Here is an 11,752-nt window from a genome sequence, read left to right as displayed (position 1 = left end):
TTAAATAATACAATTAGTGAGCTAATTGGGTGACAACCCGGGTCAAACAGATGGGAGGGAGGGAAGGAAGGGGGAGAGAAGGAGAATAGTTTTAAGTCTCTTTATCCAGTGGGCAAGCTATTGTAACCGTGTATGTATGTGTGAGTGAGTGAGTGAGTGAGTGTGTGAGTGAGAGTGAAAGGTAGAGAGAGAGTGAAAGGGAGGAGGCAGGGTGATGGCGTGGGAAGGAGAGATGATGGATGAGAGGAACACGTGAGAGGTGGGATGAAGAGAAAGTGAGACAGGATGAAGGGATGAGAAGAAAGAGGAGAGGATAGAGGGATAGAGAGGTGAGGGTCACGGTAGGAGAAGGTAGGGGGGAGAAAGGGGAGGGAGGGGGGAGAGTAGGAGGGAGGGAAGGGGAGAGAGGAGATGAGGGGGTGAGAGGAGAGGAGGGGGTGAGAAGAGAAGCGAGGAGGAGGGGTGGTCTCCAGGACTGGTCTCTAGGAATGTGTGACATCACATGAAGGGTGTATATCTGCTGCTGCTGCTGCTTCTCCTTCCAGACCCGTTCTGATCTCAGGACAGAGACACCAGCGTTCTGACCTCAGGACAGAGACACCAGCGCTTCGTCAGGAACCCAGACTGCCCTGAACACCACGCTGGTAACCTGAACATCACGCTGTTAACCTGAACATCACGCTGGTAACCTGAACACCACGCTGGTAACCTGAACACCACGCTGTTAACCTGAACGCATGGTTCTTAACCTGAATGCAACGCTGTTGAAACCTGAACAACACTTCTGTTGGACCCAGAGTGGAACCTTTTTAGAAACTGAACGGAACCTTGTTTGAGCTTGAGTGGAACTTCCGTAACTGGTGGAGATCTATCAGAACAGTGTTTCCAGGGTTACGGACATCCCAGAACAAAGATGTATAGTTCTTCATTTCTCCTCCTCTTCATCCTCCTGGTGGTGGGAGGGGAGTCACGACCATCACCTCCCAAAAACACCCAGGTCAGTCTCATCTTCATCATCATCATCATTCTGATCTTCATCATCCCATCATCGTAATCCGTGACTCTTACATTCTAGAAAACCTCCTTCTGGAACATTAGAACATTGTCCAGATTCTGTCAAGATTTAGGATCATTGAACATGTCTAGATTCTGCATTCTGTGAGTGTGTGTTGGATTCATTCTAAATGTCTGGCTGTAAGTATTCTAAATTCTACAACCTCTGTTTGGTGGGTTCAGTCATTCAGGGACATATTATGTCCTTTATTTAGTTATTCAGGGACATTTTCTGTCCTCTATTCAGTCATTCAGGGACATCTACTGTCCTCAACACCGTTCAATCTGTCTCTGACCCTGTGACCTCTGACCCTGTGACCTCTGACCCTGTGACCTCTTACCCCTCTCTGTGACCTCTGACCCCTCTCTACCTGCAGTCCCTTGAGGAGCTGTTTGGCGCCCCCCTGAGCTCCCTCATCAAGGCCACAGCCTCCGAGGTCACAGAGGGGTTAGCCAATCGCCCCGCCCCCTCCTCCCAGCCTGCGACGGGATTGGCCGGGGCTCATTGGGGGGGAGTGCCCAGGCCCTTGATGGACTTCCTGCTCCAGAGGAAGTTCCGGGGGCGGGGCAGGAAAAGCCCGCTTCGAGGCTGCTTCGGCATGAAGGTTGACCGGATTGGCTCAATCAGCGGCCTAGGATGTTGATTGGACAACAGGCCAGTGCCTCACTTTCTCATTGGCACTCATGTGAGGTCTATGGTGCGAGGTCAGACAGAGAAAACCAACCCTGACCCCTGAACTAGGACCCTGACCCCTGAACTAGGACACTTCAGTCCTGATTCAGAGTGGAAGGTCACCTCTAGGTGTGACCCCTATCTGACCCTGCGTGACCTTCGACCCCCAGGAGCTCCATGTGTACCCTACCATGTCCTCTGGCTCCAGCCAGCACTGTGTTTATGTGTGTGTGTTCTGACTTGACAGATATTCTGTTGTGTATTTGTGTGTGTAACTTTTGACTTCACAGATATCACATTCTGTTGTTTATGAGTGTGTGTAACTTTTGACTTTACAGATATCAGATTCTGTTGTTTATGAGTGTGTGTAACCTTTGACTTTACAGATATCAGATTCTGTTGTTTATGAGTGTGTGTAACTTTTGACTTTACAGATATCAGATTCTGTTGTTTATGAGTGTGTTGTTAGGTGAGTGTGTTGTTTATGAGTGTGTTGTGTGTTGTTAGGTGTTGTGTGTTACTGGTCATATGTTCTGTGATAACTGAAGATGTGTATCCATCCCACCTTAAAGCACCTAAAGCAGCAGTCCCTGCCTGTCCAGTGTTTCCTTCATCTCTACCAGAGGCTCTGCTGTCCTGTCATGCTGTCCTGTCATCTGCATGGCGACCAATACTGATGTGTGTGTGTAACTTTTTTCGTAATTAGGACTATATTGATAACCTAGAGGACAGAGCAGGTAAAACAATATCAGTCATATGGATACATGCAAAAATAGCAGTTATTTATTTTAGGTGATAATTCATGATTCACAAATCATGTTCATTAAAGTCTATTTTCCAAGTATAAGCCTTAACAGGGATATTAGACCGAATACATAAATACTGGAGACAATACGGATCATACGTTCATGCAGCACACTCCAAACTGCAAACACTTCATTTTCCACAGTCGGAAACGTTTACATTTAACAAAGCAATTTACGTGTTTAAACTTATGTACTTGCATGTTATGACTGGTTGATCGAGGTAAAAGGAGCTGTAGACGTATATAAAGTAGGCGATACAAATATCTATGGCAGACCCGTTCTACCCGGTGTTACGGTGCGTGTCGTGTCCACTACAGCGGCGCGGAGCGTCGGCTTCCTATCCATTTTCAATGAAACCGGGCGTTGACGCTGGTGTAGGGCATTGTGGGAAGGCGAGCGGAGCGGAGCGTTGGAAGTTGGATTTTCTCAACGTTATGTAAACGAGGAGCGTGAAAACTAGCGTTGGCCAATCGGGTTGGCTTCTTGTTTATTGTAAGTAGCAACTGTTGGTCATGGTAAACATTTCTAGGTTTGACAATTTCAAGATGGAAGAGCAACTCATCGTATGTGTCTACACAGTCAGTCTCGTTTCATACGCCTCTGTACAATTAAAGAGACGTTAACAAAAAAATGTATACCTGGCGCAGGGTTGCCGACGTTGTCGGTGTCCCTGGTGTGTTAAATTCAGTCTCGTCACTTTAGCTAGCTACAGTACGTAACCTAGCTCTAACTTTCTTCTGTGCTAGCTGCGTACTGTACTAGTCTAGCTACAGTAGTCTAGTTAACCCGGCACACGAGTGACATTCAACGTTGAAATGCAGGGTGGCAGTCACTTGCTAGCCATACAGTAAACGTGTAGTGGCCATAACCTAGCAAATGTTACTGGAAAAATGTTTGAAGTGCTGTACAGTACTGTAGCTTATAGCCTAGTTGACAAGATCGAGCAACATCTAATCAGCGTATCTGATTCCTTGCATCATACCTTGTAAAAGCTGTATTTTGATCGATACAGGAGCACCTATATATCAATAATGATCACTATTGTAAATACATGAACCCAAGTCTGAACATTTGTCCATGACACCGTTTTACACAAACTACAACAGTGACCTTAGAGAACTACAACTCTGTATTAACTTTTTTAACACGCCCCGGAGCATGGTGCACTGTTGGAAAGCCAGCGGTGCAGAGCGTTAAAAAACGCTGCAGTGTGAACGCACAGAGCTGGCATATTGTCTTGATGCCATTGGTTTAGAAACTCTCCTTCATCACGTGACGCGGAAAAAAGACTCGTCAACTTCCGTTAGCCCCCTTTAGCTTGGCAAGCTAGGAGGCGAAGCGCTTGTAGACCGTGAATAGATTCCCTGGATTCCGCCGGAAAACTCCCACCCCTAGCGGACACCGGCACCGGACAACCTCCTACAGAATCTCGAATTCTGTTACGTCTTCTACATCCGTGGATAATCGTGTTTACGTCGCTGTAGAAGAGTCACCATGTCGGCGATCCAGCGGATGAAAGTGGCTAACGAGAAACACAGCAAAACCATCACACAACGCGGACACGTCCAGAAAACCACGGTAACGTTACCGTCAGCGAGGTCCCATTGACCCTTTACTCCTTCTAATTCCTGCCTAGGATACCGTATGTCGCCACCCACAGCCATTCCATTATTGTCATATCAAAGCACACAAATGTCCTAATAGTACAACGTTAATAGTTAGCTAGCAAAAGTATCTGGCTACGATATACGAGATAGCTGTACTGTCCGACCTGCATAGAAAGCTGATATGAGTAGAGAGTGGCTAATGTTACTAGCTAGCTAGCTGCAGTGATCGGCTGCTGGTGTACCTTAAAATATATTACTAGGCTTCATGTCTCACTAGCCGAAATACGATTGCACACTAGATAATATTCGTCCAGACGGCGAAAACACTTGTCTCCTTTAACACTGAACATCGTCGGTTTGCAGCGCAAGCCAGGTAAATACCGCATATAGATGAGCGCGGGGGTGTGTTAGATCCAGATTCTTAATATAGGTCTAGAATGTCCGGTTGTTGTTACTAGTATACATCATTCGCCCTATACGTGTATGTTTTATCATGCTGTCTGTGTATGTTTTATAATCGTGTGTGTGTGTTTCAGCGGGTGGTGGGTGAAGAGAAGTCTCCCGTGGGTCCCTGGCTGCTGGCCCTCTTCGTGTTTGTGGTGTGTGGATCAGGTAAGAGAGAGAGAGAGAGAGAGAGAGAGGGGAGGGGTGGGAGAGAGAGGAGTGGGGGTCAGGTAAGAGAGAGAGTTTGTGTGTGTACGGAAGGTGGGACAGTGTGTGTGTCTTAGACTGTAGAGATCATCGTCTGCAGATGATGATCTGACTGCTTTGTTCTGTTCCTCAGCCATCTTCCAGATCATCCAGAGCATCAGGCAGGGCCTGTGATGCCACGCCCCTGGATCAGAGCCCCTTCCTGGGGCAGATGCAGCCTGCCGCCCTCCTGCTCCCCTCCCCCTGCTCTCTCCAGCCAAACATAAACTAATTCTACACACTGTGAATAAAAACACTTCTTCTCTCTCTCATCATCCCCTTATTCTCTCTCATAATCACTTTCTTCTCTCGCCTTCCTGCTATTCCTCCTCATCATCTTTTTCAACATAAACATGTCCGTTATGGTGTGGTGTTTCCCTTGGAAGGATGTTTACTTCCTGCTTCCTGTCTCATCTCTCAACCTGCCCTGGGCAACAACACTACCACTGTCCTCCACCTCCCTTTACTCCTCTCTTCTCCTCTTCCTCTCTACCCCTCTCCCTCTCCTCCTCCCTCCCTCGTCCCCTCTCCTTCTCTTCCCCTCCATGTTTGCATGCTACTGTGGTTGTGGCCTCTTACCCAGATCGATGACAGTTTGTGTCCTGTTCTCTACAACCTCGTTAGTCTTGGGTCTTCTTCTGTCCTGGCTGCAGCCAACCTGCTGTCTGTATGAAACGCCCCCCCCCCCCCCCCGCCCCCCCAGGCAGAGAGCGCAGCACAGCCAGCCCCTGCGGTGCGGTCTAGCTCCCATGGGCGCTATGCAGGGTTTTATACGAATTAAAATAGATATTTTCTCTAAGTGACCGTTTCTCTGTGTCATTATTTGGGGAACATCAGGATGATCTTCCCTACAGGTGTCGCAGAAGCAGCAGTTGCTTAGCCTGACCTCTAGGTGGCATTTCACTGTTGACATTTCCAAGCTGACTGTTCAGGCAAGCAGTGAGCCAATTAACACTGACATACAGAAGATCGGATGATAGCTTGCCTTATTTTTGTAAGGTAGTCAGTGTGTGTGTAACTTAATTTATTTAGGTGTCAACATGAATTTAACTGAATGTGCTTCTCTATCCTTGTTTTTCCTCTCCACCCTTCTCTGTTATGCTCCCCCCCCCCCCCCTGCCATCGTTTTTGTAGCCCCCTTTACTGTGCGCGAGTGGCCTGCTTGCTTCTCTACCCGGCTCGCTCATCTTTATCCTGTACTTTATTTTCATAATCCGTCAATATCTCTCTCTCTCTCTTCTACTGAGTGACGTCACTGTAGTGGAGAAGATGGCGACCAGTCTGAAGGCGGAAGGTGAGAAGTATTTGTTTTCTGAATCCGTTTGGGTTTTCTGTTGGTTCGGGCTGTGTTGACACCCCGGTCCCGCATTGGCAGCGAAGCGCTGGCACCTCGTTAGCGACGGTATTACGGCGTACTGACTCCCGTTTCGACGGTAACGTTTCTGTAGTATTTCAACAGCTGTGGGTTAGCTACAGTAAATGCTCAGCTAGAGCTACTAGTACTGGGGTTTAATAATAAATCAGATCCGTGATAGTCAACCCACTGGTACCGGGGCTACTGTGCACGTCGATCAGTTGGAACAACTCGCGGCTAACCGTGTAGCAGTGCCTCGGCTGTTATTAACGTGTGGTGTTAATATAGCTTGATAACCGTTATCGCGTGGCCAGCGATACGGAGCCGAGCGCCGATTAAAATGGTCTCGAAGCGGCGTTTGGAGAGGTGAGTGTGAACGTATCCTCTCCGCCAGGAACGGGGGCGTGGGGAGAGGCGACCGATAGAAGGCTAGCCACCGGCCCTGGCCTGACCGTTCCCAGGCAGGCGCCTGTCAGTCGTGTGCGGGGTACTGGGGCTCGATAGCGGTGGCGAGGGTAGTAGTTGCTCCGGGCGCGGTCATGACAGCTAATCACGGCAGTTCAGTGTGTGAGTGTGTATGGGCGCATGCTTTTTATGAACTTGGGACATGATTCGTGGCCAAATTACTCTTATCAGATTGTCATGTCCCATCCACACGGCCTAAACTTGATTCACCTCTATGCGTGTGTGAACTTCATTAACTAATTGAGATGCTCAACAGATTACGTTACAGGGTCTGTAGCCTGCTGTTGACTGCGTGTGTGTGTCCAGTACTGAGTTTATATAGTGTGAATGATTGAGTTTAGATAGGCTTGAGGTTGTTGTGTGAGACTGTGACAGAAGGAGGTTTCAGGACAGTTCTTTCTCTGTTTCCCTCCTCTGCCTGGTAATGGTGGTTACCAGGCAACAGGCTGTACTGTGGGGGAGTGTGTTCTGCTGCCTGCACTTTAGAAAGGGGTGTGTTTGTAGGTGTGGTGTGTGTCATTTAATGATTATCTCTGTCTTGTTTGATGATTGTCTCGATGAAATAAGACATTCCTTGGTATTGATTCTGTGTGTGTGTTTATACATGGTGTGTGTGTGTGTAGTGTTGCCGTGTGAGCCTCCCTGTAGTGTGTGTGTTTATACATGGTGTGTGTGTGTGTGTAGTGTTGCCGTGTGAGCCTCCCTGTAGTGTGTGTGTGTTTATACATGGTGTGTGTGTGTGTAGTGTTGCTGTTTGAGCCTCCCTGTAGTGTGTGTGTTTATACATGGTGTGTGTGTGTGTGTGTGTGTAGTGTTGCCGTGTGAGCCTCCCTGTAGTGTGTGACCAGCACAAGAGCATGATGAGCAGCAAGGAGAGAGACTCCCAGACCGGTGAGACTGGCACACACTGATGACATCACACGCACGATCAACTCCTCCAGACACACTCTCTCCCCTCTCTCTCCCCCCTCCCTCTCTCTCTCTCTCTCTCTCTCTCTCTCTCTCTCTCTCTCTCTCTCTCTCTCTCTCTCTCTCTCTCTCTCTCTCTCTCTCTCTCTCTCTCTCTCTCTCTCTCTCTCTCTCTCTCTCTCTCTCTCTCTCTCTCTCTCTCTCTCTCTCTCTCTCTCTCTCTCTCTCTCTCTCTCTCTCTCTCTCTCTCTCTCTCTCTCTCTCTCTCTCTCTCTCTCTCTCTCTCTCTCTCTCTCTCCTCTCTCACTTCCCCGCTGATCTTCTTCCCATCGGTCCCTACTCTCTTCCCCTTCTCTGTCCCTCCTCCTCCAGACCCCCAGGGGGGGGTTAGGAAGGTGTACCTTTCGTCCCAGCTGCTGCAGTCCCTGCCCAGGGCCAGCTGCCTGCCTAAGGACCGCCTGCGCTGGAACACCAACGAGGTACAGGTCAGGGTGTGTGGGGGTCATGGTGTGTGGGGTCAGGGTGTGTGGGGCTCTGGGGTCAGGGTGTGTGGGGTCAGGGTGTGTGGGGTCAGGGTGTGTGGGGCTCTGGGGTCAGGGTGTGTGGGGGTCAGGGTGTGTGGGGGTCAGGGTGTGTGGGGGTCAGGGTGTGTGGGGCTCTGGGGTCAGGGAGTGTGGGGGTCAGGGTGTGTGGGGCTCTGGGGTCAGGGTGTGTGGGGGTCAGGGTGTGTGGGGGTCAGGGTGTGTGGGGGTCAGGGTGTGTGGGGCTCTGGGGTCAGGGAGTGTGGGGGTCAGGGTGTGTGGGGGTCAGGGTGTGTGGGGCTCTGGGGTCAGGGAGTGTGGGGGTCAGGGTGTGTGGGGCTCTGGGGTCAGGGTGTGTGGGGGTCAGGGAGTGTGGGGCTCTGGGGTCAGGGTGTGTGGGGGTCAGGGAGTGTGGGGCTCTGGGGTCAGGGTGTGTGGGGCTCTGGGGTCAGGGAGTGTGGGGGTCAGGGTGTGTGGGGCTCTGGGGTCAGGGTGTGTGGGGGTCAGGGTGTGTGGGGGTCAGGGTGTGTGGGGGTCAGGGTGTGTGGGGGTCAGGGTGTGTGGGGCTCTGGGGTCAGGGAGTGTGGGGGTCAGGGTGTGTGGGGCTCTGGGGTCAGGGTGTGTGGGGGTCAGGGAGTGTGGGGCTCTGGGGTCAGGGTGTGTGGGGGTCAGGGAGTGTGGGGCTCTGGGGTCAGGGTGTGTGGGGCTCTGGGGTCAGGGAGTGTGGGGGTCTGGGTGTGTGGGGGTCAGGGTGTGTGGGGCTCTGGGGTCAGGGAGTGTGGGGGTCAGGGTGTGTGGGGCTCTGGGGTCAGGGTGTGTGGGGGTCAGGGAGTGTGTGGCTCTGGGGTCAGAGAGTGTGGGGGTCAGAGAGTGTGGGGCTCTGGGGTCAGGGAGTGTGGGGCTCTGGGGTCAGGGAGTGTGGGGCTCTGGGGTCAGGGAGTGTGGGGCTCTGGGGTCAGGGTGTGTGGGGGTCAGGGAGTGTGGGGCTCTGGGGTCAGGGAGTGTGGGGCTCTGGGGTCAGGGAGTGTGGGGCTCTGGGGTCAGGGAGTGTGGGGGTCAGAGAGTGTGGGGCTCTGGGGTCAGGGTGTGTGGGGGTCAGGGAGTGTGGGGCTCTGGGGTCAGGGTGTGTGGGGGTCAGGGTGTGTGGGGGTCAGGGGTCAGGGAGTGTGGGGGTCAGGGAGTGTGGGGCTCTGGGGTCAGGGAGTGTGGGGCTCTGGGGTCAGGGAGTGTGGGGCTCTGGGGTCAGGGAGTGTGGGGCTCTGGGGTCAGGGAGTGTGGGGGTCAGAGAGTGTGGGGCTCTGGGGTCAGGGTGTGTGGGGGTCAGGGAGTGTGGGGCTCTGGGGTCAGGGTGTGTGGGGGTCAGGGAGTGTGGGGCTCTGGGGTCAGGGAGTGTGGGGGTCAGGGTGTGTGGGGGTCAGGGTGTGTGGGGCTCTGGGGTCAGGGAGTGTGGGGCTCTGGGGTTAGGGTGTGTGGGGGTCAGGGAGTGTGGGGCTCTGGGGTCAGGGTGTGTGGGGGTCAGGGTGTGTGGGGGTCAGGGTGTGTGGGGCTCTGGGGTCAGGGAGTGTGGGGCTCTGGGGTTAGGGTGTGTGGGGGTCAGGGAGTGTGGGGCTCTGGGGTCAGGGTGTGTGGGGGTCAGGGAGTGTGGGGCTCTGGGGTCAGGGAGTGTGGGGCTCTGGGGTCAGGGTGTGTGGGGGTCAGGGAGTGTGGGGCTCTGGGGTCAGGGTGTGTGGGGGTCAGGGAGTGTGGGGCTCTGGGGTCAGGGAGTGTGGGGCTCTGGGGTCAGGGAGTGTGGGGCTCTGGGGTCAGGGTGTGTGGGGGTCAGAGAGTGTGGGGCTCTGGGGTCAGGGTGTGTGGGGGTCAGGGAGTGTGGGGCTCTGGGGTCAGGGTGTGTGGGGGTCAGGGTGTGTGGGGGTCAGGGTGTGTGGGGGTCAGGGTGTGTGGGGCTCTGGGGTCAGGGTGTGTGGGGGTCAGGGAGTGTGGGGGTCAGGGAGTGTGGGGCTCTGGGGTCAGGGAGTGTGGGGCTCTGGGGTCAGGGTGTGTGGGGGTCAGGGTGTGTGGGGGTCAGGGAGTGTGGGGCTCTGGGGTCAGGGTGTGTGGGGGTCAGGGAGTGTGGGCTCTGGGGTCAGGGAGTGTGGGGCTCTGGGGTCAGGGAGTGTGGGGCTCTGGGGTTAGGGTGTGTGGGGGTCAGGGAGTGTGGGGCTCTGGGGTCAGGGTGTGTGGGGGTCAGGGAGTGTGGGGGTCAGGGTGTGTGGGGGTCAGGGAGTGTGGGGCTCTGGGGTCAGGGTGTGTGGGGGTCAGGGAGTGTGGGGCTCTGGGGTCAGGGTGTGTGGGGGTCAGGGTGTGTGGGGGTCAGGGTGTGTGGGGCTCTGGGGTTAGGGTGTGTGGGGGTCAGGGAGTGTGGGGCTCTGGGGTCAGGGTGTGTGGGGGTCAGGGGTCATGGTGTGTGGGGGTCAGGGTGTGTGGGGGTCAGGGGTCATGGTGTGTGGGGGTCAGGGTGTGTGGGGGTCAGGGGTCAGGGAGTGTGGGGGTCAGGGGTCAGGGTGTGTGGGGCTCTGGGGTCAGGGAGTGTGGGGGTCAGGGGTCAGGGTGTGTGGGGGTCAGGGTGTGTGGGGCTCTGGGGTCAGGGAGTGTGGGGGTCAGGGTGTGTGGGGGTCAGGGGTCATGGTGTGTGGGGGTCAGGGTGTGTGGGGGTCAGGGGTCAGGGAGTGTGGGGCTCTGGGGTCAGGGAGTGTGGGGCTCTGGGGTCAGGGTGTGTGGGGGTCAGGGTGTGTGGGGGTCAGGGTGTGTGGGGGTCAGGGAGTGTGGGGCTCTGGGGTCAGGGAGTGTGGGGCTCTGGGGTCAGGGTGTGTGGGGGTCAGGGAGTGTGGGGCTCTGGGGTCAGGGTGTGTGGGGGTCAGGGAGTGTGGGGCTCTGGGGTCAGGGAGTGTGGGGCTCTGGGGTCAGGGTGTGTGGGGGTCAGGGTGTGTGGGGGTCAGGGAGTGTGGGGCTCTGGGGTCAGGGTGTGTGGGGGTCAGGGAGTGTGGGGCTCTGGGGTCAGGGTGTGTGGGGCTCTGGGGTCAGGGTGTGTGGGGGCTAGGGTGTGTGGGGGTCAGGGAGTGTGGGGCTCTGGGGTCAGGGTGTGTGGGGGTCAGGGAGTGTGGGGCTCTGGGGTCAGGGAGTGTGGGGCTCTGGGGTCAGGGTGTGTGGGGGTCAGGGTGTGTGGGGGTCAGGGTGTGTGGGGCTCTGGGGTCAGGGAGTGTGGGGCTCTGGGGTTAGGGTGTGTGGGGGTCAGGGAGTGTGGGGCTCTGGGGTTAGGGTGTGTGGGGGTCAGGGAGTGTGGGGCTCTGGGGTTAGGGTGTGTGGGGGTCAGGGAGTGTGGGGCTCCGGGGTTAGGGTGTGTGGGGGTCAGGTGACTAACAGCGGGCTGTGTTTCTCCTCAGGAAATCGCGACCTACTTAATTTCATTTGACCGACATGACGAATGGCTGTCCTCTACTCTGAAGACCAGGTACACACACACACACACTATATATATACACACACAATATACACCACCCTAACCCTGTCCGTGCCCATGCAGACCCCAGAACGGCAGCATCTTGCTGTACAACAGGAAGAAGGTGAAGTACAGGAAGGATGGCTACTGCTGGAAGAAGAGAAGGGATGGGAAGACCACCAGGGAGGACCACATGAAG

The 11,752-nt window shown here is 54.5% G+C and overlaps 2 protein-coding genes across 2 annotated transcripts in view; both read left to right on the top strand.

The window, feature by feature from the left end:
* Window positions 1-458: 458 nt before the first annotated feature.
* Window positions 459-2,285, top strand: LOC146221517 (C-type natriuretic peptide 2-like). Its single transcript, XM_084691784.1, has 2 exons — window positions 459-997; window positions 1,431-2,285. The coding sequence occupies exons 1-2, from the start codon at window positions 914-916 to the stop codon at window positions 1,695-1,697; spliced, it is 351 nt and encodes a 116-aa protein (XP_084547910.1). The 5' UTR covers window positions 459-913; the 3' UTR covers window positions 1,698-2,285.
* A 641-nt stretch (window positions 2,286-2,926) lies between these two features.
* Window positions 2,927-11,752, top strand: part of camta2 (calmodulin binding transcription activator 2) — a 31,481-nt gene continuing 22,655 nt past the window's right edge. Inside the window, 7 exon segments of the mRNA XM_084691439.1 lie at window positions 2,927-3,024; window positions 4,676-4,751; window positions 4,924-6,123; window positions 7,461-7,539; window positions 7,930-8,036; window positions 11,498-11,565; window positions 11,638-11,752. The exon segment at window positions 11,638-11,752 is cut by the window's right edge and continues 21 nt beyond it. Coding sequence (XP_084547565.1) covers window positions 7,506-7,539; window positions 7,930-8,036; window positions 11,498-11,565; window positions 11,638-11,752 — 324 coding nt within the window. The 5' untranslated portion in view covers window positions 2,927-3,024; window positions 4,676-4,751; window positions 4,924-6,123; window positions 7,461-7,505.

Source organism: Hypomesus nipponensis, chromosome 25 (genome assembly GCF_054491055.1).
Source record: "Hypomesus nipponensis isolate SF chromosome 25, ASM5449105v1, whole genome shotgun sequence".
NCBI classification, from domain to species: Eukaryota; Metazoa; Chordata; class Actinopteri; order Osmeriformes; family Osmeridae; genus Hypomesus; species Hypomesus nipponensis.
This window is presented reverse-complemented; position numbering and strand designations above follow the sequence as displayed.